Consider the following 27,495-nt stretch of genomic DNA (forward strand, 5'->3'; position numbering starts at 1 on the left):
ATTATTTCTTGTTAAAAAGATGCATATGGGGTCCATCCATCAAATGTAGATTCAATGCACACACACACTCACATCCGTCCACGTACGCGCGCTCACTAGTAGGTCAAAAGCGCACGCGCACGTCAACGCCCCCTCCCCCTTCCAGCCGGTTTCCAGTCAGCCGCGCGCGGATTGAGTCAAGTGAACCTACCGAGAGGTGGTGTTGACCGACCGCAGCAGGTTTTCAGTAAGAAACCTGACAAATCTAACTTCCTAAGGCCACTGACAGTAACATTTAGACCTTGATTTTTAACGGAAGGGTTGGCGGTGCCGGAGTCAAGGCGACGCGACAGAGAGAAGAAAGTAAATCCCGGAGGGAAAGCGCCCGAAGTGAGCTAATGCTAATCCAGCTAGCTACTGCTAAATAATTATACTGAAACTCGTGTCATTTTATTAGTCTTGCTTTGACATAACCGCTCTGGTTATAAAGTTGATAGTTGGGTAAGATTTGTTAAGTTATACGTTTACATTAAGTTACATTGCGAGGTGTTAAGCCGTCACATTTTAGGCCACAAGCGACTGGTATTCACTTAGCAAGATTAGCTACAATAGCCGGTCTTATTGAGGTTACACCGGCTCTGCGCTGCTCAGGACAGGTGAAATTGCTAAAGATAGTTCGCTTTCAAAGCTTCTACAAAACGAGCAGTATTAGTGTTTATAAGTTAGCTTACTGTCTAAGCCTTGTGCTTCGCGATGCTGAAACCACAGCAGCAACCCGGCTCAGGCGGGAGAAAGGCGTCTAACGGAACCTCGGGCCCCGGTGGTATGTCTTCCCCAGTCTGCGGCATCAACAGCGGCAGCAGGACACCGGCCGGGAGGTAAGCGGGTTGGGGGTTTCCTGTCAGGACAGTCCGGGGATTGTCCTGTGCCTCCAGAGGCCTACCGGTTAAAGCTCAGTGGGTGTGTCTCGGAAATAGAACTTCCCTCCAGACCAATGGCATTACATTATGATAGATTGACAGCGAGAGTTGGCCAATCAGAATCCCCAAATACTTGGTGTGGGTGCAAGTTTGGTGATAGCAAAGAGTAGCAAATCGGCATACAAGCGATAAGTCTATCAGGCCTGTCAGTGCCAATGGATGGTCGTTGATGTTGAAAAATATTACATTTACAAAAACAACACGTCTCTGTAGCTAAATATGCCTAATATAGAAACGTTATGTGTAATATCGAAGAGATGTTATGGCCATTACAAGGTCATGTGTGGTCAAAATATCTGAGGTGAATGTGTTCACTGAACTCTTGCCAGCTCCAGCCTTTGTTTTGTAACCGTGTGTGTGACTAGCTGAGATCCATGTGCACATTATTTGCGGATGATGCATTAAGTATCCACATTGACCTCAGTTCTTTTTATTGACTATATGAAAACGAAAGCATTGCCCTAAACAGGTTCCTATTTTTCGTCTCATTATTTAAATGACGTAGTAGTCCCTTTTTATTACTTCCTTGAAGAAGAAAACAATGCCTCTTTTTTATTTGTCTGTGTTTTTGCTCTGGGCGACAGAGCAGGTGGAGGCCAAGCCCGGAAACAACACAAATTGACTCGTATCTTTAATGTATAAATCCATTATAGCCAATGCACTGAAGTATGTACTAAAGATTACATTTACAGTCCAGTAGAAATTTTGATTTAGGAACTTGTCTTGCCTCTAAGTAAGGTTTGCAATTTCTCCTTTGCTGTACATATAGTATGTGCAATGTTGTTTTTGACACTGTTGCTTGACCATTGCTTTTCAGCAAAACATCTGTAAGCTCTGCTGTTTTTTTCACAGGAATCGGACCTCTGCAAAGCCAACATTCCAGTCATCTCCTGTAAGTATCCTGATCTAGAAAAATTGTGAAGTAAACAAACGCACATATTTTACAAACATATTTTGTACATTGTTATAGGGGTGATTCACTAGAAATATCTAAGTTCAATTGAATTGATGGTATCATAAAGGTAATGCAATTCAGCCCCTCACCTTTGTGCTCCCTCTTTGCCTGATATTATATAATACTTCACGCTAAATCACAATGACGTATTTAAGTATCAAACCATGTTCTTTTAAAGTATCGCTATGTCATATCTTTGTGAAATTTTTCTTGATGGATACTTCATAACTTTTTTCCTCCGCAGGTGTTTGAGGGTGTGTACAACAATGCCAGAATGCTTCATTTCCTCACAGCAGTTGTGGTAAGTGATTTGACTCAATGTCCTTTCAGACCGAAATTATTAAGCCCAGTTCAGACCAAAGATTCGCCTCGCAACGAGACACAACTGCAAGAGATGCAAGCTGGCCTGGACGTTCTAAAACTGGACCTGGCGATTTGACATGTTAAATCTTTGGCGACTGCTTGCAACGGCTTGCAACATGCTGCAATGAGCAGTTCACACTGCTGCGACTTCTCCCCCGCAACGTTCTAAAACCGTCTAGTTGCAAGTCGTTGCGAGGCGAATCTTTGGTCTGAACTGGGCTTTATTCTACAAATTGAAATGCTTGCATCATCCATTTTGGTATGTACCATAATAGTTAGAGCTAACATTACTGGAAAACCATCTTTTCTTTCACCATTTGGTAAGTCCGTCCAAGGCAGTTAAGGGTCACAGCAGCTGGTTAAAATCCTTTTTCCATCTGACTTTGAAAAGCAGGCATTCATTTTTACTTTTGTTAGTGATGAGACAGACGCATAGTACTGTTAGTCGATGGGGGATTGTATGTATCACTGATCTAAATAGAAATTAGTTTTGAACTCACTTTTCTGGTTTGATTTATTTATTTATTTGTTTTTAAGATTATTTTTGGAGCATTTTTGCTTTTATTAGATAAGTTTTTTGGAGAGACAGAGTTGAAGTTGGGCAGGGAGGGGAAGACATGCAGAGAACTGACCCAGACGGGATTTGAACCCGGGTCTGCTGCGGGGCCTGGGCCCGTGGGTGACGCTCTGACAGCTGCGCCACAAGTGTCCCTCTGGTTTCATTTTTAACTAAATCTTTGTCTTTGTCAGGGTTCCACCTGTGACATAAAAGTGAAGAATGGCAGTGTATTTGAAGGCATATTCAAGACACTCAGTTCTCGGGTAAGAAGCTGATGTTGACCACATTGTAGTCGCACATGTCCCTTTGCCATTTTAAGCACTTGAAGTAATCCCTTCAAGGAAAAAATATGGGCACAAGCTCACTCAGCCTTCTATTTCTTCCTAATGTTTGGTCCTCAGTGTGAGTTGGCTGTGGACGCTGTACACAAACGCAGCAAAGAGGAGAGCCCCACATCAGTTCTACCACGGAGGGAGGACATCACTGATACCATGATCTTCAGCCCCTCAGACCTGGTGACTATGATCTGCAGAGATGTGGACCTCAACTTCGCCACCAGAGGTACAAACACAGTGTGGTGGCAGATATTGAATGTTGGAATGCTTATTAATGTAATAGGAAACATTGTATTTATCTTGTATTACTCCTGTATGTCTAAGGTTAAATTCCTCAAATGTGTATTGAAAAGTACTCAGACTGTACCTCCCCACCCCCCCCTCCCCCCCTCCCTTGGATACCCCCCCTGCAACAGTAAACAGTCTGTCACTGAGCCCTCCCCCTCACCTGACTACCAATTGAAACACACAACACTATTATTGATGCTGATCTGACTTGTATTTAAGATGTGACTTGCCATCTGATCGGGGCCTTTCTGCTCAGAAAGTCATTGCGGGGCTTGCTGGGTCGAATGGACCTCCATGTTCTTACTGGATAGAACATGAAGCCTCTGTTGTTTGATTGAATACTCCTTGCTTGATTATTAAATACACTTTGTTTGATTATTACAGTCTTAAGATCTCACTTTTCTCACTACACACACACATGCTGGGTGCCAGGCTAGTAACAAATACCAGTTCTTTACAGACCTGCAATGCTTTTGTATCAAATACATACTTCATCCTAAAAGAGAGAAGATGGCTTTGTGCGAAAAGTATTAGATTGAGTGGATGCTAAGAACATCCTTGGTTTACGCGTAAATGGTTTTCCCAAGTGCTGTAAATGACACAGTTGACAGTTTTAGTGACAATGATTAAAGTATCTGAGTTGACTGTGTGTTAGGCTGGACCGCTTTTGAATTGCCCTTTGATCTCGTGGGTAAATTGAATTCCGGGCAATGACAACAAAATGCTACCCAATTTAATAGATCAATAGAAATGTCAGCTCCAGACAAATATCAACAAATGTAAAAAAAAAAATGTTTTAAGAATGATTCATTTATTTTTTGTTTGTCTTTTATTTTAGACACATTCACAGACACAGCCATCAGCTCTACCCGCGTCAACGGAGAACACAAGGAGAAGGTTTTGCAGAGATGGGAAGGGGGAGAGAGCAACGGAGAAGGTTTCGATCTGGAAAATGATGCAGTGAGTTGTTTCTGTCACTGAACACTCAAAGAAAGGCCATTTAATTCCATTATGTTATGCACCTTCTGTTATACATACTCTTCACTTTCAGCCTCTTAATTAGTTGATTGTTAACACCTCCATCCTTTCGAAAAACCTACTGAATATGAACCTGATATGCAATACTTAAATGTAAGCTTTACTAATTGGGCATTATTATTAAGTACTGAAGCTAATTCCACACCATTAATCACCTGTTGTTGTTGTTTTTTTTCCTTGTTTGTTTTCTTTGTTTTGTTTTTCAGTCTAATGGCTGGGATGCCAATGAGATGTTCCGTTTCAATGAAGTGAAATACGGAGTCACATCAACATATGATTCCAGCCTCTCCATGTATACGTACGTTTTCAAATGGATTTTTTGCCTTTTGGAATTATTGAATTACTATAATTTAAATTTAAATAGGCAATAAATAACAACTTTCAAAAACATCACATATAGGTGTTTATTTTGCCTACTTTTTGATTTTTTCCCAAGTTGATCAAACAAGCAATCACTGGGTGTCAGAATGTAATGAGACAATTGAGACGAGTGATAGATGAGTTTTATTTAGACGGTATTTTGTTTCTTTATGTACGCAAGAACACAAAAAAATTACAATAAAAAACCTTGAACCTTTTACTTGGAGGTATAAAAAAAAATGCAATTATGCACTTAGGTTTCACTTGAGCTTTTTTCTCAAAATGGGTTATATCAACAAAACTGAAAAGCATTCCAACCTTAGTGAAACATTTTTTTTTACAAGAATCAAACTTGATGAAGGTATGGATCTAAGTCAACACCAGCCAATTCACAGTGAAGTTTCTGAATACTCACCAGCTCAGGATTAAAAACCAATCTGGTCAGGATCATTAATGTCTTAGGCTCCCTTTTTGTTCTATGAACTCTTTTAAAGGTTTCCGCTCCCTCTAACATTTTGTGCCCTTCTGCCGTTCAGTGTGCCGCTGGAGAGAGGCAACAACGATAACTTTCGGCAGCGGGAGGCACGGGCCGCTCGCCTGGCCAGTGAGATCGAATCCAGCCCTCAGTACCGCCATCGCACCGGCCTGGAAAATGATGACTGCAAAACGGAAGAGGACAAGTACAGTGCTGTGGTGCGGGACGGCGGGGATCGCGAGAGGGGCCGCGAGAGCCCCCGCGACAGAGAGCGAGAAAGAGGCAGAGACAGCCCAGGAGCCGTCAACAGGTGAGAGGGTCCTTCTTTTGGTGGGCATGTTGATGCTACTGTTCTGATATCTTAGTTGTGGAAGCCGGCATCCAAACAACAGTACAATTATAGCTGTTGCTTGGTTCAAATTTTTTAATCATTTTACAAAAGCCAGGTTACTTTAAGGCCCATTCAGGAGATATTCATGTGCTTTAGTTTGTAAAACACGAAACTAGCTCAGCAAATGGAGTTTTGACAGTTTAAATTATATTATTCTTAACACTTTTAAGACTTTTCATAAATTGTAGCTTTAATATCGAGGTAAAAAAAAATCCAATTCAACTGGCTGTTCTGGAGCTTTCAATTCTATCTTACAATCAGTTCAGGTAAGTATGCGCCATCTGCAGAGGAAGATTGTGTGATTGGATCAAAATAATAAGAGCTACTAAATTAACTCTGATGTGAGATTGCTTTGGCTCTTAAAGGCCTACTTCACCGGTTTGAATATGAAGGTGTATTGAATTCTGAGATCCTATGTAGTATAAATGTGCGAAAAAAATTGAAATCGGTTCATCCTAGCCTGAGAAAAGGCAGAAAGAGTGTTTTTTTTAACCCTATATTTCTCTTTCTCGTGACATCACAGAAAGAGAAATATAGGGTTAAAAAAAACACTCTTTCTGCCTTTTCTCAGGCTAGGATGAACCGATTTAAAAAAAATTGCACATTTATACTACATAGGATCTCGGAATTCAATACACCTTCATATTCAAACCGGTGAAGTAGGCCTTTAACAAAAGCTCAAGAATGAATTTTGAAACTGAGCCAGTCTTGTGTTTCTATGCAGTTATTGGATTTGTGTTGTATTTCTTGTATCACCTGTGTGAGACGTCTTATCTTCCTCCTTCAGAGAGGGCAAGTACATTCCATTACCTCAACGCCAGAGAGAGATGAACCGAGAGCGAGCTGAAAGAGGTCCCGGAGGGCCTCCACCCCACAACCGACTGAGTGGTGGTTATCGTTCCAACCCTCAATCCTCCTCCTCCCCCAGACCACCTCTGCCCTCTGCTACTGGGCCCCAGCCCGGTGCCTCCCCGTCAGAGAGAAGTAGCCCTCTCTCTGGACGGGGAGGGGCCTATGCTCCCCACCACCCCCAGGGCAGCCCGAGCCCAGGCCCGGGATCCGGCCCTGCCAGCCCCTACACACCTGCTTCTCCAGGAGGAGCAGCACCCACGCCAGCCTCCGCGTCCGCTGCCCTGTCCCCAGCCAGCCCCACCGCCTCACATGGACACGCAGTCCCTCATTCCCACTCGCTCCCACAATCCCTGTCAGACGTTGGCAGGCCTGTTAATGGAGGTAAGCGTGTGAACATGTAAACGAGTAAGTATTGTAAGTGCAATACAACATTTGCAAGTAAAAAGCCAAAACTTAATCAATACCCCAGTTAAACCTGCATAAACGCGAACATGTAGGAATCATCGTATATAATGCCATTGCGGTGGATTCTAGGGGTGTAACGATACACGTATTTGTACTGTACCGTGACAGTACAGGCACCTATTTGGTGTTACAGAGGTGGACCGTGGTCCGTATGTGGAGTACATAACGTTAATATGTGGCGAATGTACAGGCTTGTTTTGCGGTGTGGAACTTAAAAACTTGTCGTCGGAGTTCCCCCCAGACCATTTAGCCTCCGGGTCGGCTCGCACGTGTGCAGTAGCAGCCAGCGATTGAGTCTATTATCTCCATGGTGAGCATGAGGGCCAGGCAGTGTTAGCGACTTTGTCGCTATATTCAGCGACTTTTCAGACCCCGTGGCGACTCTTTAAATCTAGCTACCTTTTCTGGTGTTATTGGTGACTTTTGGAGACCCTGTCACTAAAGCTTGTATCGCTCTTAACACTTCTAAACGAGCAGCGGGTGCCTCAATGGCCACTCCCCCGTCCCAGAGCACTGACAGGCGGCCGAGTCCTCACGCAGCAGTCCCTCCCAGCTGCAGTCAGAGCAAGAGATACACACCTCTCCGCTGTTCCGTTTGCATCACTATTAGCAGTTGTAGTAGCAGCGTTCCCCCCCTCTTTTACAGTCTGAGTAGTGCAAATCAAAATGTTATACAGTGCTTTCGAACGAGAGCGAACTGCATGGCGAAAGACAACAGGAAACCGGAGCTCGCAGGCGCCCCCCTGTCATTCAAATCCCGTTTGAGGGATAACTTCGGATTCCAGGTGAATTATGAAAACAGTGATAGACGTGGGGAACAATGTCGGCACACAGGTTATTGTTTCACCGCGATTGCTTATGTAGGAGGCAACACGTCGAACATGCATACGCATTTGAAAAGGCACCATCCAGGTGTTAGGCTACTATCACCATTACTGTGAAGAAAAAGAGCTGTGCACAACCCAGACAGTATTTTCTTTTTATACTGAAAATAAACAAGCTGTCATTTAATTAATGCTGCAGTAGCATTTTTATTTGATAATTTTTATATTTATAAGAGCACTTTAGAGCTTAAAGAGGACCTATTATACTACTTTTCTGGTCTTAATTTCTTGTTTTACACTGCTATAGAGCAACCTGACACAAATCACATCACAAAAAACTATGTAGATTTTCGGGAAGCTCTTTCTCTTATTTTGGCGATCCAGCACGTCCTGTCAACACTTGAGTGTGTGTGCTTCGGCAATCTCCGCTCCCTCCGCCTGTGATCGGCCATCTCCGCTCCCCCCCCACCCCCCCCTCCTGCAAACCCCACTCCGTTGTGATTGGTTACCTTCCTTCCGGAACACTTTCAGTGGCGGGAAGCGCGAGCATGGACCTATAAGGGCGCGAGGCAGACGCGAACAGGGAAGTGACAGCATTACCATACATGGAAACATCCGCGTGGTGACTTCACAAAGTTACATGCGACGTCACAAAGTTACGGAAGGGTAGACCGCTTTGAACACGTGACTTCTCAACTGGCTAGAATAGTGTTTAGTGCTCTGCACAGACACCCCAGACGGTCAGCAGGGAATACGTCGAAATGCATGTAAGTCATTATTTGATAATTTAGTATGGTTAATAGGGATGCACCGAATATTCGGCCACCGAAAAAGTTCGGCCGAAAATGGCAAAATAAGTCATTTTTGGTTTCGGCCCGAAACATTTAAAAAGCCGAACAACATTACCGAAAATTGGCGAACTAAATGACACTAAGGAAATATGTTTTTAAAAGAGCTGCGCGCTTGTAAAGCAGGAAATGGCAGTAAAGAGAGACGTAACCGTGTATGCGAATCCACATCTCTTTGTGAGCGCGCAGCAGGAGCAGTTTGGAGCGTGCATGAAAATGTCAGAGTCCAGTGTGGGAGCAACTGGATGAAACACGGCGCAGACAGTGCAATGCTTTATGCAGCATAAAGTTAAAACGCTCGTCCAAGACTGATGTTTAATCACCTTAGAAACACAAAAGCCTTGCGCGAGCGAAGCAGCAATTCACCCGGTGCAACTCTGTGACAGTGTGACAGTTGGTAACGGTGTCATTCACAGTGACACCTCGCCGGTGAGGGCCGCCGCGCAAAAAAAACTTTAGTTTGACAGCTAAAATGATAACGGGAGATATCCTGTCCGTTAGCGCTGTTGGGGGGAAAGAATTTTCGGCCAAGAATTTTCATTTCGGTGCATCCCTAATGGTTAAGCATGACTATGAATCATCATAACAACGTTTATAGGTCATAAAAGTCAAAAAGCATCATAGGTCCGCTTTAAGAGAGCTGCAGCAATATTTTATTTTTTTAAAGTCAAAAAGACCCTTAAAGATGACATACCCTTTGTTTACACCAGCTTACAGATCCTGCTGAGCATTAACACTATATTTTTTCATTGCAATTTTAGTTTATGCAGCACCTATACTAGTATTTAATAAGTATTTTATTTATTGGAGAATTACAGCAGTATTTTTATATTTGTTATGCATTTTATTTGTATGTTACATACTGTCAGCTAGTTACTGACAGCTAAAGCTGTTCATTCTCCGTTAACTATGAACCGTACCGTACTGTACCGTACCGTGACTTCAAAACCGAGGTACGTACCGAACCGTGACTTTAGTGTACCGTTACACCCGTAGTGGATTCCAATTCCACTTTATTAATTTTTTTGGTTAGACTTGTTCACGGAAGGCAGTGCAGCTGTTGAGAAATGATTGTAAATGTTCACACCCCTAGCTTGAACAGCACCTGTGCATTCTGCTGAGACAGATTGAATGGTAATTAATTGAATTTGTGCCTTTTCAGTTTCTGCCAGAACATCTCCTAAAGCCCAAAGACCTCCACAGTTGAGCAGAACGGTCCGCACTCAAAACTCACATTCTCAATCCACAGGTACTTTCATTCAACTGCCCTTACAAAATATTCCTCTTTATAATTGATAGCTTTTGCCTAAAACCTAACCTTTATTTATTTTCCCCTTTACCGTCCCTGCAGCTTCTCGCTCTCCTAAATCAGGTTCTTCCCAGGACACGCCTTATTTGGACACATCGTCTGTCTCAATGCCTCCCCAGAAGATGTCTGGCCCCGCCCCTCTCTTCCCTGTTGATGGTATAGTCCTCGACTCTTGTTTTTGTTTTATACTTCAGTCTTAATCAGAGCCTATTTGTTTTTTAGCGACGTGAGCTACATCTGCCTCAATGAGATATCGCCTTGTCTAATGGAGCTCTAATTAATTTGTTTGTCTCGTCTTGCAGTGAATGAGATCCTCGGCGCAGCTGCTAAAGAACGCTCAGCTGAAAGCCCCAGCAGCACAGAGGACAAGAGTGGTAAAGGTGTGTAGGCAAGACTTAAAAAAAAATACCAGCTAAACACTGGAAACTAGTATTTTTAGTTGGACACAGATAACAGTGTTTTTTTCGACAGCATGCTTACTGAGTTTGCATTTTTTTGCATTTTTAACATGTCTTCTGTTTCCTCCACCAGTTCCCTCAGTTCAGCAAAGGTCGCAGATTGAGGAGCTACGGAAATTTGGCAAGGAATTCAGGGTGAGAGCTCAGTTGTCTTCCCATGAAACGGGAAATCTGTGATGATCAGGAGGCTGTGAAATGAGACATCCCTGATGTCGCATGACTTGTTCAAAAATCCCTTGTACCTTTTTTTTTTTTTTTTACTTGGATGTGACCATTGGCATGTTTCTAATAACATTCAATAATAGTTGGTTAACTCAGTCTCTACTGGGTGCTGTGAAGATTATTCATGACAGTATTCTTCTGAATGAATACTCACTCTTTTTATGCTATTCTTCTCAGCTTTAACATGTGTTGTACGTGAGGGTTTATTAATTGCAATTTGTGTATTTTTGATGTAACTTCATTATTTTTACCTTGGTTCAAAAGGTGAACTTTTGGATTATTTTGACTTTTTAATAAGGGCTTAGTCCAGTATGTATTAGCTTTAAATGTATCAAACATGTTGTTCGCATGACAAGGACATTGCTTACTTGCCTAGTGGCTCTTGATCGCTCCCAGAATTTGTAGATTAAAACGGTGTAATTAAAACTTGAATTAATGTTCCATTAATGTAAAATGTCAGGCTATAACTTCATTTGTCTGTTTGCTAAATCTCTTTTTGCCGTCAACCCTTCTCTTTTTCCTCCAGCTCCAGGCGAGTGGAGGCAACTCGAGCTCTCCCAGCTCCCCAGCGGCAGCAACACCTCCTGCGGTCGGTGAGGGCGCCAAACCTTCGTCAGATGTTTTAGAGCCCAAACCTCAGTCTGCAGCTCCCAGTCCTTCCCAGTCCCAGCCTTCACCTGTCCCCTCGGAGGACCCCTCTAAGGACAGTGCAACTGCACCTGGAGCCACCACAGCAGCCGTCTCAGACAGGCATTCACCAGCCGTCCCGCAGCCAGCCAGGACCCCGGGAAGCGAAGACGCATCGGAGAGGCCCGAGGGCATGCCAGAGTGAGTTTAAACAAAGGAGGCGGAAACTTTTATTGTGAAGTTATTATCTTTTTTTTTACCTAATGTCAATTTTTCCCGTTTTTTAATATCTTCTAGGCAAGTAAAGAAATCGACCTTAAACCCCAATGCTAAAGAGTTCAACCCTGTCAAAGCTCCAATGCCTATGGTAAGCCAATTAATTACTGCTTAAAGTATTATTTTGGCTAAAGCTAGTTGTTATAGATTTAAATGATGTGGAAAGTAGATAAGGGGAATGTACTGAAGTGATGATCAGTTCTCCCAAGATGTGAAAACTATGTACTGATCTAAAGAAATCTTGAAAAATGCAATTGAATGGTTTAAATATTTGGTTTATAAAGTTTATATTTAAAGACTCAATGTTTTTGGCACATTATGTAGGAAATCACTGTATTGAAAAATTGTGATGCATTCATCTTTGGTCGTACAGACAAAGCCCAACACGGCGCCCACTCCACCTCGGCCAACTCCTCCAAGCCCAGTGGTCCTTCAGCACCCAGGCGGACAGGGACCAATCTACAACGCCCCCTACCTCTCCTATGTCTCACAGATCCACTCTGTGCAGGTACATCAGCCAAATAATAAAAATAAAAACTTTGTAGACTTTAGAAATAAAAATAAATGTCATGAACCTCACTACATTCTTAACACACGTTTGGCGTTTGGGTACAGGATTTTAGAAGTAGGGATGGCCATTTAGAATTTTTTCTTTAACCGGTTAACCACCAGAATTAACGGTTATTAACTGGTTAACCGTTAAGATTTAATGTAGCCTATTTATAGTGAAATACATGAAGCATTATAGCCGGGCTCCCGACCTTTTTTTGTTCCAAGGACCGGCATATTAATTTAAAAACAATTCAGGGAACAGTAGCCAATTTAAATGCCTACATGTTGACATTCACACGGCACCTTGTCTGTTGTGAGAAGAGGTCTAGTACGCGAATGTAGGAGCAGAAAGTGCAATAGGTGACTGAAAAGGGACATTTACACACACACACAGGCTTAGGGGATGGGTAGCCTACCGAAACCCGGTGCTAAGTAGTGCTGAGCACGGGGCAACATTTTGAAAGACCGTAATATTGATAAGCTCCGATGTTATCAGTACTGCATAACGATACTTAGTTAACGCTTTTGTTTATGACGGAGTTTCGCTATTGATCCTGGCACACAATCATGGCAGACCTGTGTCTGTGCAGGGGGCGGGCACTCACTGCCTGGCTGTCTGTCACTCCCTCACACACTCACTGAGACGGTGATAGATGCAGGACAGCATCCACCTCAAGAAGGCTAATGCTAGCGCTATGTTAAGCTAGCGGGAGCCCACACTGTTAATTCAATTATACAAACATATGACACGGGAGTGTTGTGACCATAAGTTGTGACTAGGATCGTACCATGGACTTATTATAAAGTTGAGCGTAGCCTACACTACTCGTTTCATTCTTTACTGACAGTTGGCATTCTTACATCCGGTTTAGCGATATCAAAATAAGAGTCCGGATTTCAGAGAAATTAATATTATTTAATTTTTTTTAACCGTTTAACCTTTAGTATTAACCGGTTAAAGATCTTCTTAACGGTTAACCAGTTAACCATGGACATCCCTATTTAGAAGCAAATGAATATTTACTTCTTTAGTCGTTTTATTACGGATAATCCAACTAAACAAGTGTTATACAAGAGCAGGACTGACTAGTCCCAAATTCCTTCCAAAGGAAGCACTTTATTTTAATTTGTTTATTTATGTTTCCAATAAACCATTATGTCACGGTCAATTATGATGATTTTCTTTATAATTTAATCTATAATAAGTAAACATTTATTTTACTATCAAAGAAATTAAAAATAATTAAAATATATCATCATATTATATATATATATATATATATGTGTTGTGTTTACCTCTTGATCATTTGTCTTTCAGCCTCCACCAATGTACCAGTACACCATGTCTACAGTGAGCCAGGGGAAATACCCCAGGACCAAAGGTAAATGCATCGGTTTTCCCTCCAGTGCTGCATGAAAAAGCCTTTATTTTGAGAAATTGCTTCTAAGATAAATGTCATGCGAGCCTCTCGGTGTAAGTGTATCTGTATTTCAGTTGTCTTTACAATTCCTTTGTCTCCACCAGGCTCAGTAGTGGCTCAGCGCTCTGACCACGGTAACAATGGACCCCCCATGCTGCAGGCTGCAGCGTCAGCAGCTGGAGCGCCGCTGGTAGCGTCGCCCTACCCTCAGTCCTACCTTCAGTACAACCCACAGCAGTACGGCCAACAGCAGGTCCTCCAGGCCATGTCACCTTACCCTGGACAGGTAGGACCTTTACCCTCTAAAGGCCTTTTTATAATTCAGCTCTAAGTGGTAGCAATAGGTTTACCGTAGTATCCAAATAAACTAAATAATACATTAAAGATGGCACATTTTTCCAATTTGTTTTTCTCTCCCCTTTTCCAGCCTATTTACTCCATGCTACAGAGTGGAGCCAGAATGATAGGTCAAGGTGGTGGTCCTCACCCACAGGCCATGGGACCCCCAGGAGGCCCCCAGTTCTCTACACAGGGAGATGGATCTCAGGGACCACAGCAGGGTATCTACGGTGAGTGGGAACACACCTGTAGCATAATTGATGTGAAGCACAAAATACATTCACAGTATCATACCTGCAAACTCGTCGCTTTTCGGCGAAAATCGCCGTTTAGAATCAAAATATATGACCCACGTGAATCGTATAGATCCGAAGAGTTTTTGTTTTTGGGAGGGGGGGGGGGGGGGGGGGTAGCGGCAGCTGCCAAAGAAGTCAGCCAGCGCTTCCCAGACTGGACTGTGTGGGCGAGTTACCGTAGTGTGAGACAAGGGAATATCGTTATCTTGGCAATAAAACATCTTTGGTAGACGTCATGAGTATTGTCCAATCAGCGTTAAGATCGGGCACAGTAAAGCATCACTGCTGCCGCTGTGTGTTCAGACTTTAGAATTGGCTAAAAGTCTCAATCAAAGCCCTTTTGATAATAAAAAATTAGAGGCTTTGATTAAACACTGTCAATGCTTCAGAGGTTAATGTAACAGCCTACTGAAACAGAAACTATACGGAAGGACGCAGCTCACTGTACAGTCCCCTTTATTTAGTCGCGCTGTCAGTTTGCCGACATGGCTCTCTGTTAGACTCGAGACATAGAAAAAGATCGCAGAAGCCGTTCCCGTAGACAAAGTTAACGGGCAGGATATCCCCGACTGATTTCATCCATCAAACCACAGAGTTTTTTCTGAGCGGCGTCTCACTCGCTCACTGGGTCTCCCGGGTCCCGGTGATTTTCACCGTCACAGCGATCGACTCGCTGCTTTGCTGGGGCGGAGACTTTGTGTGAAGGTGATTTAACATCACGGTCGTAGACGAATGTTATAACTTTATGCTGCATAGTTTGCACTGCACTGTTGACCCACACAGGACTCTTAAGTGAAGCTGACAGTTTAATGAGCGCACATTGCAGAAATGAAGTGTCTGCAGTGCGCTCACAATCAGAGCCGACCGACAGCCCCCTCCCCCCCCCCCCCCCCTCCCAATTTATTTTTATTTTTAGTTTGTGTGTTTGATATTAACATCATATTATTATATCATACAAAAAATGAATACAATGTTTTGATCTAGATAGCCTAGTTAATAGCCCAATAATTTAATCAGTTCATCTGGGAGGTAATCCAAGTTTAACTGATCACGTCACGTTCACGTCCAGTGTGTATTGAGTTTATTTAAAAACATTTGGAAATGGGGCTCAGATGCCCATGCACTGTATAACCTATTTCAGCCTCGTCTGTGGAAAAAAAGATAGCTGGACAACAGAGTTCTTCTGCTTCATTCCGCTCACTGCATTTAAATATATTCATTATATTACAGAGAAATATGTCCCATAAAAGAAAAAGAGCTCCAAGCCCATCCCAGAGGACTCTGCATAATGTTTTATTTTAAATGAACATTTTAATGGAAAATCCAAGAAGCTTCTAATTCATCCGACCCAGTGTCTCCAAATTATTTGTTCACACAAAATTCCTCAGATTTAGCCTCTTAATTTCCCTCTCAAAGTGCACCAGATTCATGCATTTCACTTTAAAAAGTTTTAAAAAAATCTCCCGGGGGGGCATACCCCCGGACCTCCCTAGGAGGGTCAGGATCTCAGCTGGCTATTATTTTCACCCAGCTGGACATTGGAGGCAATAGTGGAGAACTCTGGTTGTGTGAATGATATTTAACAATAGCCAATCGTTTGGACAGCGAAAAACACCCGACCCCCCTAGAAGGGACGGGTGTTTGTCACCTTTTTCACCTCCTATGAGTTTGCAGGTCTGCAGTATAAAAGCATTATCTTAATGCTGATTATCTCTCTTTCTGTGTAGCTTCCCAGTTCTCCTCTCACCACCAGGGAGCAGTTCATCAGCCACAGCCCTCTAGCACCCCGACAGGAAACCAGCCCCCTCCCCAGCACGCTGCACCTAGCCCTGGACAGGTAACGCACATAATCAGTTGCTTGGTTATATTCAACATTAAGGGTTAACTTTTTTCCATTCAAGAACACACCATTACTCTCTTTCATTTGGAGAGGAAGTGTTTTGTCTATTCCAGGTCTTCAGATCGCCGCAGGACTCACTCACATCCTTCAGAAGATCCATCCTCTGTGACACAGATATTGTGACTTTTTTTTGTTCTCTCTTAACATTGTAATCTCTGCTTTTCAGAATGCCCAGGGGGGTCCGCAGCCCCAGTCCATGTACCACTCAGGCCCCACCCCTCCCAACATGCCTCCGGGCCACACGTCTCCACAGGGCTCTTACCCCATCCAGGGTTACAGCATCCACAGCCATCAGGGCATCCCACAGTCGTACCCACTGGGACAGTTAGCGCAGGTATGTATCCACTGTATGACCAGTGTTCTTTCTTGTGTGTCACAGCAAATGTATTTGTCAAATACCTCCGTTTCATTTAAGTTGCACTATGCTGTTTCCAGGGGGATTTGTTAACATTTGCAGAGCCTGCAGTTAGCTTACAAAACATACTTCTCTCTACATGTAATACTTAGTATTGAATATTTCTATAATCATAAATCAAATCAAAATAATTTTGACGCATCTGGAACCACACGTAAGACTAGAATCTGTTTGTAAACAAAAATGTGGGCCATGCTACTGTAAACAACAACAGTGAAATGGTAACTTTTCAGTTAGATTTCTAACTTTAAACAGTGTTTCAGGTATCCAATTTCCCTGAGTAAAGTTTGTATATTCAGTTACGAGAATATACCTTAGAAAAATGTTCACTTCTCGGACACGCCTAAAGTTACATAGTGCACCTTATAAATGTTGTTAGGCTATTATAGCGTTGGTTCATTTGGAAAGGTTTATCTTGATCTGAACGTGATCTGTCAATTCCCTGCCCGACCCCCAGGCCCATGTACAAGGAGCCATGTCAGGTCCCCACCACTCGGGGAGCCATGGTCAGCCCCAGCTAGTGATGTTGCAGCCACCCCCTCAGCAGGGCCCCGGCTCAGTGCAACAGCACCCGCAGCACGGACCTCAGCAGGGAGCACACCAACACTTTTACATAGGACACCCACAAGGTAAGAGACTCAAAGCAGAGTGAAATCCCCCTCCACTGACCGGTCAAATAAACGGTGATGTCGATTCTCCTCGCTTATTTGAAGTGTAGCATTTATAGTCTTTGTTGTGTTTTTTTTGTTTACCTCCCACAGCAATGCAGGTACAAACACACCCTGCATCCTTCCATCCGCCTGGAAACTAAACCTCATCTGCCCCCTCCCCCCTTACCTCCCAAACTGTTCCCAGGAATGAGCCCCAACATCCCCTCGGCTTGCTGGATGTGAGGCCCAGACTGAACGCGACAGACACAGGAAAAAAAAACTTTAAAAAAACTTAACTGACACTATCGTACAGAGGGAGAGTAGAGGACAAAAAAAGTCTCACAGCACCTTATCCTTCTGCTGTAATCTTCTTCATCGGAACTAGACCTCAGTGTCAGCCCCAGAGGAGGAGCGTTTCAATGCTAATGACAAAGGGTGTCAGACGAAAGCAGCAGCCTCCGACCCCTGCTGCTGCAATCCTGCGCTCCTCTCCAACTTCTTCCCAGTTCAGAGACATGAGGCACCTTGTTGGGTGGACCAGTCGGAGAGGAAAAACCACAGATGCAGCAGATACTCTAATCTCCCAGCAGTGTGTTTTCTTTTAAGCCTTGTGGGGTTTTGTGAGAACCATTGACACAGATGGGAAACACAGACTGTTGTCTAACGAATACAGCATGAAGGATTTGAATAGGAGGGGATTTTTAGCAAATCATTTCCCTTTCTTTCTTTTTAACTCGAACCAGTAGTTAAAACCACCCCGCTGCCCTTCTTCTCTCCTGTAGGACAATACAATTAATAAAAAAAAATGGACAAGACAAAAAAAATATTAAAACAACAATGACCAAAAAATAAAGTTTTCAACTCAACTACACGCTTTTGTTTGATGAATTTATTCTATCGTTATGTATGCTTGTCTGGATGCATGCATGAAGCACCAATTAACAACTATAATGAGACATTTATTTTTCATTAGACAATAGCAACAGCACATTTAATTTGAAGCGCACTAAGCATTTGCTATTATGTCAGGCTGACAAAACGAGGTAATTACCTCCTGGGGGACTTTTTGTATTCTCTTCACATTCTCATTAGGTCGGATTTATTCCACTCAGTAAAACTGCTTGTTTATTTCAAACGGTCACTAGGGGGACTCCTCTTGATACAGCAGCCTGGGTGCCCACATCATGAGGTGAGCTGTTCTTGTTGTGAGAGATTACTCTTCTTCAGGTTAGTGGGACAGTCTGCTTTGCTTTCCCTTCAGGCAAGTATGACGCCACGCCGTGTGTGTGTGTCTGTAGAGATCGATGTACTACAGAACGCACCGATTTCCCCCCCCCCCCGTACGTCAATGTGTCAGGGCGTGGCCTAGTTGCCCTTCAATATAAGATGTCGGGACACTGGGTCAGTGCAGCAGGCGGTGGCGGCCTTCTCAGTGTGACAGGGCGTATAGTTGCTCTGCGCTGCGCTCCAGACGGTCCCGGTACTCCAGGTTGGAGTAGTTCCCGGTAGGGACCCCCTGGGTGCCGTAGAGGAGACCCCAGCAGCAGCAGGCAATCACTGCTGTGCTGTCACTGTCGCCTGGCCAGGGAAGAAAGAGCAAACGGAACAGCTTGAGTCCTGCAATGAAGTGGAACTTTTAAATAAAAGTTGTTGTTTCTAATAATACATATTTTGTTATTAACAATATTTCAAATGATAGGAATGTGAATGTGGGGATTCTACAGACAATGTATCACTGGACTCTGTAGTTTACTTCTGCTACAAAGCTTTCAAGCGTATTTCATTTTATTTAGGTTTTCCAGCACATTTCATGTTTTGTCTCACTTTCCTCTGTAACCTCAAGGCTCACCTAACATCAGACAGTTATTAACTGAACGTAGTGGGAGATAAAGCTGCTGAAGAGACTCAACTTTTACTCAGGATTTGGTGGAAACCAACAAAAAAAAGTTTAAAAAAGAGTGTACACAGTGGTCAAAATAGATTTTGTACCCGCATATCTGTCATTAGTTTTAAATGTACCCTGATATCTTTCACCTAGGAGGACTATCCCAAAGGATTTTGACGTTTAGGTATACAATTGAAAAGGCTTAGAAAGAAATTAGAGATGTTTAGGAATTGGTCAACGTTTGCTGGGGTTCATCCTATAAGCTCCACGAGAACGCAGAATAAGAACGTGTCTTTAAAAAAAAAAAAAAAATTCTGACCTCCATGAAAGCCCGCTCTGCTCATCAGCTCCTCCCAGTCCGACCCGGCCCCCAGCAGGGCGTCCAGTGCTATCATTGGAGCGTCGTGGCCGCTGCGTCCAGCCCAGCCTGACAGGCTGAAGCTCTTGTAGGCTTCGTCTCTCTCGGCCGGGCCGTATGACGAGGGCCAGATGGCAGGCCCCACCCCGTTGGAGATGCCCCTCGTATCCAGGTACCTGTGGACAGAGGTAAGACATTCTACTCACCTCATGTTCACACTATTCCCCCCAGTGAAATATGACTTTCCAGAAGTGAAATAAACAATGAATCATCCCATGGTTCACAAGCATTCTGATGTCATATCACTTCATATTTACTGTAAATATGAGATGGAAATTAATAGGTGTTTATGTCAGATACACAAGAAAGTAAGTTATACAGTATCAGCAGCATCATTTTATAATAACATAAATGATCTTGCTGATTTGAACCTGACCTTAAGCAGCGAAAGTAACAGTAAATGTATTCAAGTGCCCCATTTACTCGATCACATGTAGTCATTATTTTAGTACTCTTGTAAAATGTAGTACAGATCTAATGCCATCATCTACTAACCATGAGATTGAAATAGGTAAATAACATTGCTGACGTTTCATAACCTGATTTTCAATACATCAGGACGAAGCTCATACCACTGCCACTTGTTGCAGAAGTAGTCCCAGTCTCTCTCCGTCTCCTCCACAGCGAATTCTCGACCCTGGACAAAGTTCCTTGCTAGCGGACAGGCCTCGTTGATCAGGCCCAGACCCCACGTGGTGACGGGACGGCGCTGGACGGCGTACGCAGTGAAAAGGGCTGAAGCCACAGCGCCCAGGAATCCAGTGGGGTGGGGGTGAGTCATCCTGCCTGTCTCCACTGCAACCGCCACCAATGACAGCAGCTGGTCAGCCTTTGGATACCTGGTGAAGACATAGTGTTAGAGTTACTATGGAGAATATTTAGCTTAAGCTAAACCTCATGTTTGGATGCATTGTCTGTTTGAATGCAAAATATGTTTATTACTTCTTTTCATGTTTTAAGTGACCATGTCTACAAAGCAGAATAATTTAACTTAGTCATATGAAAAAGTGTGGGACCCCCTTCTAATTTTGGGGATTTTTGTTAATCATTAGCTGGGATTTCAAAGAAGCAAATTCCTTTACATATATGACATACCTTAGGTAAACAGAAGCAATTCAGCGGTGTCATTTTGTTTATTGGAATAATAGAAAATATGCAATAAGCATCATAACAAAATTTGACTGGTGCATAAATTTGGGCACCCCAAAAGAAAAATGTCATCAGTACTTAGTTGAGCCTCCTTTTGCAAAAATAACAGCCTCTAGACGCCTCCTGTAGCCTGTGATGAATGTCTGGATCCTGGATGTAGGTATTTTTAACATTCTTACATACTAAAGCGATCCAGTTCAGTTAAATGTGATGGCTGCCGAGCATGGAAAGCTCGCTTCAAATCATCCCATAGATTTTCGATGATATTCAAGTCATTGGACTGCGACGGCCATATCAGAACATTGTACTTTTTCCTCTGCAGTAATTTGAACTGTGTTAAGGGTCATTGTCTTGTTGGAATATCCAACCCCTGCGCAACTTCAACTTTGTGACTGATGCTTGAACATTATCCTGAATAATCTGTTGAAACTGGGTTGAATTCATCCGACTATCCACTTTAACCAGGGCCCCAGTCCCTGAAGTGGCCACAGCATGATTGAACCTCCACCAAATTTGAAAGTAGGTAGCAGGTGTTTTACTTGGAATGCAGTTTTCTCCTTTCGCCACGTAAAGCACTTTTTATAATGACCAAATAACTTATTTTTTGTCTCATCAGTCCAAAGCATTTTCTTCCAATATGACCTCATGATTAAACAGCCCTTTATATGAGGTTCAAGGCTTAACAACATAATCCAACCAATTTTGTGTTTAAAGTTCTCAGTTTTACATGCCGTTACATGCATTAAAATCAGCAAAACCACATGGGTTCCCATATTTTTGCACAGCCAGTTTTTCACATTTTATTTAATTTCATAAAACTAAATACTGCTTTTCAAAAATCTTTGTATGGAAAACATCCCAGTACTTAGCTGTTCCTGGTAAATGAAAGACATACCACTTTTATCTTTTTTGTGTGAAAGCAGAGTCAATTATAATGCCGGCTGAGAGGGGTTCCCAAACTTTTTCATATGACTGTAATTTGTTACTTTGTTCATCCTGAGTGACAACGAAGAGCACCTGCCTGGATGTTTTCTTTCAATATTTACAATTTAAAAAACGGATTAATCCTACACAATCAGTTCCCTGTGAATTCCCCTCTACTTCATTTGGACCTGAAACCATTTGCAATTTGAAAATTAATTGCAGCTATTATTTTAATGATTAAGGGCATGTGTCCTCCAGACACGTTTTTTTCAAGGCGGAGGGCTCCGATAAAGCGTGTTTGTTGACACGGGCTCTAAACCTTTATATACTATTCTTAGCAACACATGTCTCATCTGTAAACTGGATCTTTAGCTTTGGGACAATTTTTCTGACAGCTAGACATTTGAAGAAAACATTGGGATCTGGGGGAAACTGCGGTGGACTTCTATCCACCTTTTATGTACTAAACCATTAATGGAGAAAATAAGACGCAGATATGTGACCTTCACTTTAAAAGTCACATCAGGATTTATACATCAACTCAACAGCGAAGCACCTTGATCAGCTGGGACACATGCCATTTGGAGATATAAATTGAAAATATGGTGCCAATATTTGCCGCTTAAATCTAAATCAATTTGTAACACATAACCTTTTCATTGCTCAGGAAAGCAATACTGACAGCTAAAAAGGAAACCCATTGAGGGCTCAGGCAAGAGACTAGGATGGATTAGATTGAGGTGGCATGTATGTATTCACAGGATAAGTGTCTTACCTCAGGCCTATGCACATGGACCTCATGGCCGCCCCACAGCCTGTCCCCTCTGGGTTATAGGGAACTCGGAAGCCTCCTTCCTCCCCAGGCTTCAGCTGTGAAACTCCTTAAAAAGAGCAAATGATAGAAAGTCAGCTTTCAGCCATTGGTACAAGTGATTTTCAAAAGCAGTCTCTGTCTCACCCAGAATGCTGGAAGGCCCTGGTTTCCTCCCGTCCATGTCTTTCATCCCCTCAACATAACGAGCAGCCACCTCGTGCAGAAGCTCCTCCCCCCCCTTCCCTGAAACAAAAGAGACAACTTTTTCAGAACGTTGTCCACATGAACGTTTTTAAAGATGAAACAGATCCGTTAACGAGGCCGTTGCCTTATCACAGCAAAGGTCAAGTGGGATTTTGACCATTTTGCCTTCCACTTGAGCAGAGATGTAATAGAGCCGCTAATCAAGGCATGTCTGGAAATTAGATTTAACCTTTAGTTTAGGGCTCTTGAAGAGGAGGAGGAGGAGGGGTGGGGGGGGGGCATGTGTCCTGATGAGGCCTCATCAGACCGCCGCGACTATCAGATCAATTCAATCAATTCCTTGCGTTGAAAACAAATCTAGCAGAGGAAAGGACAGAAAGCCAAGGGAGCAAATGTCATTGTGAGCTCACCGGTTGCCAGTCCTTCGGCAGTCGCCAGATGCAGAACTGTGTCGTCGCTCACCGGCCAATCAGGGAGCTCAGCCTTGATGTTCTTCAGACCCCCGAGCTCCTTCAGCTCCTGCAGGGACAGAACAGACCAGGATAGACATTTGAGTGGTAAATAGACTGTTAGAAGTGCTTAATCACAAACTCAGCCCGTCAGTTAATATTAAGTGTAGATATAGATAATACACAAGATGTAATTATTGTGTATAAATTGTGTTTACTGTACATTCTGTCAGTTAAACTAATTGGGCCCCCTGAAACTCCTGTCTAAGACCAACTGGAGGCCAAACTCTGCAGTGGTTGGACTTCCATTTCCACATTGGTCCTTCCACTGACCTGGTGGATGGCTGGTCCCGACTCATTGTACTCCCACAGCTGGTTCCTGTATCCCAGAGCATCTCCAGCACCGCTAAGCAGCATGGCTGCCTTATAGTGCTCCAGCGTAGCAGGTCGCCTGGAACTAAAGGCAACATTAGAACACATTTTACCACTCTATTAACATATTGTACACCACCCGGAAGTGGATGTCAAGTGAGCCATAAGCAAACTTAGCAACTGCATTGGAACCATCACATCAGTAAATTGCTAATGAATAAAGTATAAATAAAAAGGAAACTGTGCTGAGAAGAAGCTGTTTCATAGGTTTAACATGATCATTTGCTTCCTGGCATTTGCACATTCGAGTTGGTTTTGGTTTTGAAAACACCCTTAACACCAATAGTATCATCCTTCACTATTGCTTATAGTAAGATCAAATAACCATATTAGGTAGGGAAGATCTGCAGAAAAAGATCTTAACAATTTATACATTTTTATTTATTGTTATTATTATTATTATTATTATTATTATTATTATTATTATGAAGTAGGCATATGAAGACCAATCATTCAAAGTATGTTAAGTAAAACAAAATCATGGACAGAAAAGGAAATTGTATATTCTTAAAGGTGTATTCCACATTTATTACTGACATTATTTGCGGTTAAGTCCTCTATCCATCATAGCATATTTGAACAAAAAAGTCAAACACCGATCTATCATAAACAATTCTATCAAACATTAGGTTACTCTCTGGCTTGATTTGAGACTAGAATGGGTAAAATTGTCCATGTCTCGCTGCAGGAAATCCTTTCTCCGTGCAGCCTCACCGGTCCATTGCAGCACGTCGTTCCCCGAGATCGAGCTTCACCAGGCGGTCACGAACACACACGTCGAAACCGGGGCTACAAACGGAGGTGCCGAAAAGCCACCGCGATGACAAGTCTATTTTTTGTAACAAGTTACTCTGTCTCAGCCCAGAAAGGTCCGCAGCAGACACCAAGCGATCGTTCACAACGACACACTACTCTGCCAACCAAAGGCAGCTGGACTCCATGAAAACGTGTCAGACTAAAAAAAGACGCAGCTGCAAAATCTATTTAAGAAGCCGGCCTTTAGGATAGAGACCTAACTAAAAGGGCAAATGTTTTATGTAACGGAGCATAGTAGTAACTCAATATTTACACAACTTCGCTACAGATTTATATAATGTAGGCCTATTATTATTACTATCAGGGCCGGCGGTAGCCAGAGGCCAGGGTGGGCCGTGCCCACCCAAATGTGGGCTGTGCCCACCCAATCAAAAAAAAAATATATATATTTTTTTTAGGTGGAAGTCCAGACCCACTATCGGGCGGACCTGTTCATTCGCTGTCCAAGAAAATGTCAAATAAAATTCAGACAATTAATTAATACTAAAGAATATACCATTACCATGCATTGCTTCTAATTGTATTATTGGGTGGGCAGGACAGACTGCCTCCAAGTTACCCACCCGCTTATAGTGGTCACTGGTCAGCAGCGCCGGCTCGAGGCATAAGCAAAATGAGCGGTTGCTTAGGGTCCCGACTGCCAGGGGGTCCCCCCCCCCCCCCAATTTTTTTTTTATTTCGTTTTTTTTTTAGTTTGTGTGTTTGATATCAACATTATATTATGTGAATTATCATACAATATTTCATTTCATTTAACTTTTATTTATCCTCGAGAGACCAATTGAGGGGTGACCCTCATTTTCAATGACGTCGAGTTCAAAACAGTGTTAATTTCGTAGACTAAGACTATGACAAAAAATATTTGTCTACGAACCTTTTTCACGGACGTAAACTAAATAAAAACTAAATAAAAAGGCAGATGTGATGACGAAGACTGAGACTAATTTAACTGACACTATAGTCTACGAATAGGAACTAGACGAAACTGTTAGGGCGGGACGAATGGAGAAGAGATCCAATCAGAACTACTCTTTTTGTGGGACAAGTTGGGAAGAAATCCAATCAGTGCAAAGCAGCGAATGCAACCCTGTGTCGGTGAAAATCGACGGGAGACCGCGCAGGTGTGAGCGGGTGGAGTGAGCCGCTGTGCTGAAAAACTCTGCGGTATGATGGACAAAAATGATAGTCAGGGATATCCTGCCCGTTAACGATGTCTAGGGGAACGGCTAAGTTCCGCGATCTGTTTGTAGTAGGCTCTGTCTCGAGTTTGAATACACAGAGCCATGTGAAACTGCCGCCTCCGTCCGTTAGTTTCTGTTTTTAAGTTACAATCAACTCCGACGCATGGACAGCGTTCAATTAAAACCTCTAATTGTATTATCTAAAAGGCTTTGATGCAAAAGAAGTCCGAACACACACAGCGGCAGCAGTGTTGCTTAAAGGAAGGCGCAGTTGCTCAAATTTATCAGCACCTCAACTGCCTGCTGCTGCTGCCCAGGGGCGGCCTTAACGATCTCGGGGCCCGTTTCAAGACCTAGTGTGGGGCCCCCCACTTTTTTAAAATATATATATATATTTTTTTTTTATGAATAATGCTTGTGCATGCTCCCCGCAAAAAGAAAAAAGATTGTGGAATACAGTTGGTTCATAGACAGATCATGAGATAATGGACCCCCGGGCACAGGCTCTTAAAGCCCCCCCTCCCCCCTATCCAGTCAGGTACATGGACGTCGATTTGGCTAAACAAGTGGGGGGGACAAACAGGCATTCTGGAGTGCATTTTCAAAAGTGGGGGGGACAATGAGGAAACATCTTTTTTTCTCTTTAGTGCAGGTAATGAACTGTTCTGAAAGACGGCATACCCGCTCACTAATGAATACAATGTATAGCCTACAAAACACTGATGTCTGACGCATTTTCAAAAAGCAGCGGACATATGAGCCACTAGCTGCTCCCCGTAGCCCAACCAAACATGACGTAAACAAAAGGAGCTTGGGAAGGTAGTTCCGACTGAGCACATCGAGCCGAAGCACGGCTGGACTGTCGCACAACAATATTACTCCGCCTCGGTCTCCATGGCAACCTAGCTAGTAGCATAGCCATGATCAGCTTCAATTACTTCTTGATAAACAACCAGTGACGTGCGGTGAGGTCAGTGAGTGGGTAGGCACTGAGTTCTGAAAGCCAGATTTCTCTAAACCTATATATTGTTAAATCAAAAACAATAAACAACAAACAGGCACGCACGCACGGCCGATTTCAAATAAGTTCCTCCCTTTCTTTCTCTCTCTCACTCACTCACTCACTCACTCACACACACACACACACACACAGACGGGACGTATATGAAATGTCACGACGGTGACTTCAGGTTTGCCCGTAGCCTACTGTAGTTTGGTCTAAATGATTAAACATCGCATCCATCGACTTAACGGACCCGTCCCTCACACCGAGGGCCGAAAAAACGTAAGGCAACAAGTCAGACCTTCGCCGATTCAAACTACCGGTACTACTTCTAATCAACTTAAAAATAAAAGACAGCATTCATCATTATGTAGGACTACAGCATAACTGATGGCAACTCCACTCCATAAACTTTATCTTAATAGATAAAGTACCAGTAGCATATGCCCCATGGACCTGTCCAGCATCAGAATGTAACCATTTATCCACATTGCAGAGCTTAGGTTTGTCCGTCAGTAACAATGAAAACACAACTGCTCAATTGAATATAAAATGCAGAATGGATTGCATTCGGTATCAATTCATCCAACTTTATTATTAAATAAACCCCAAAAAAGTTTCTGACTCACCAATCGGACTCCCTGGCTGTAGAAATAAGCAAGACGATAGTAATCCAGTGACAGTCTGACTGACAGCACAGCTAGCTAGCATCCTTCCGTTCATGTAGGCTACATGTCCGTTTGAAATGCTCGAACATTGTTTGTCCCTGTTGCTGCTGTACACCGTCCAAGGCTGGCGCAGGCCTTTCTCTTGCTATTCATTCTGTTCCTTTTTAAATTATAATCCAATTTGTTAAAATTCCTCCAGTCTGAAATATCTGCGGGCACGGCAGCTGCAATGTTGACTTAAAAATCCGCGGGGGTAATGCGACGTGAATGAGCATAGCCAACGTAATGACGTTGGCCTAAGCTGCGTAAATGTCTAGTAATATCTCGATTTTAATTGGTCCATGAATGATATGTAATGTAAAGGCTTATGTGGCA

The 27,495-nt window shown here is 43.0% G+C and overlaps 2 protein-coding genes across 4 annotated transcripts; one reads left to right on the forward strand and one right to left on the reverse strand.

Annotated features, from left to right (window-relative positions):
- The first annotated feature begins 161 nt into the window (after positions 1–161).
- On the forward strand, positions 162–18,033 carry LOC307267134 (ataxin-2-like protein). Of its 3 annotated transcripts, XM_080049372.1 has the most exons (24): positions 162–369; positions 748–857; positions 1,812–1,851; positions 2,159–2,215; positions 3,028–3,099; positions 3,238–3,397; positions 4,298–4,419; positions 4,704–4,795; positions 5,394–5,642; positions 6,511–6,956; positions 9,875–9,961; positions 10,064–10,177; positions 10,324–10,401; positions 10,553–10,614; positions 11,228–11,529; positions 11,626–11,695; positions 11,978–12,112; positions 13,475–13,538; positions 13,682–13,863; positions 14,005–14,146; positions 15,940–16,049; positions 16,279–16,446; positions 16,985–17,156; positions 17,289–18,033. In XM_080049372.1, exons 2-24 carry the CDS (start codon positions 805–807, stop codon positions 17,336–17,338), a joined length of 3,027 nt encoding a protein of 1,008 aa, XP_079905498.1. In that variant the 5' UTR covers positions 162–369; positions 748–804; the 3' UTR covers positions 17,339–18,033. The 3 variants fall into 3 exon arrangements, with proteins under 3 accessions (XP_079905498.1, XP_079905496.1, XP_079905497.1); XM_080049370.1 differs by having other exon boundaries at positions 162–857; XM_080049371.1 differs by having other exon boundaries at positions 162–857; positions 17,383–18,033.
- Positions 18,034–18,206: 173 nt separating this feature from the next.
- On the reverse strand, positions 18,207–24,380 carry adprh (ADP-ribosylarginine hydrolase). Its single transcript, XM_080048670.1, has 8 exons — positions 24,167–24,380; positions 23,354–23,477; positions 22,982–23,090; positions 22,512–22,610; positions 22,329–22,434; positions 20,053–20,319; positions 19,382–19,596; positions 18,207–18,755 (listed from the first exon to the last, which is right to left on the reverse strand). Exons 1-8 carry the CDS (start codon positions 24,172–24,174, stop codon positions 18,607–18,609), a joined length of 1,077 nt encoding a protein of 358 aa, XP_079904796.1. The 5' UTR covers positions 24,175–24,380; the 3' UTR covers positions 18,207–18,606.
- Positions 24,381–27,495: the final 3,115 nt, after the last annotated feature.

This window comes from Ammodytes marinus (assembly GCF_949987685.1).
Source record: "Ammodytes marinus genome assembly, chromosome: 20".
Lineage (NCBI taxonomy): Eukaryota > Metazoa > Chordata > Actinopteri > Uranoscopiformes > Ammodytidae > Ammodytes > Ammodytes marinus.

Coding starts and splice junctions, on each gene's coding strand:
- LOC307267134 (XM_080049370.1), top strand. CDS start 733: ATGCTGAAACCACAGCAGCAACCCGGCTCAGGCGGGAGAAAGGCGTCT. Junction 3,398..4,297: donor CCTCAACTTCGCCACCAGAG/GTACAAACACAG, acceptor CTTTTATTTTAG/ACACATTCACAGACACAGCC. Junction 13,539..13,681: donor GAAATACCCCAGGACCAAAG/GTAAATGCATCG, acceptor TGTCTCCACCAG/GCTCAGTAGTGGCTCAGCGC.
- adprh (XM_080048670.1), bottom strand. Junction 23,091..23,353: donor CGGGACCAGCCATCCACCAG/GTCAGTGGAAGG, acceptor CTGTCCCTGCAG/GAGCTGAAGGAGCTCGGGGG. Junction 22,435..22,511: donor AGGGCCTTCCAGCATTCTGG/GTGAGACAGAGA, acceptor GCTCTTTTTAAG/GAGTTTCACAGCTGAAGCCT.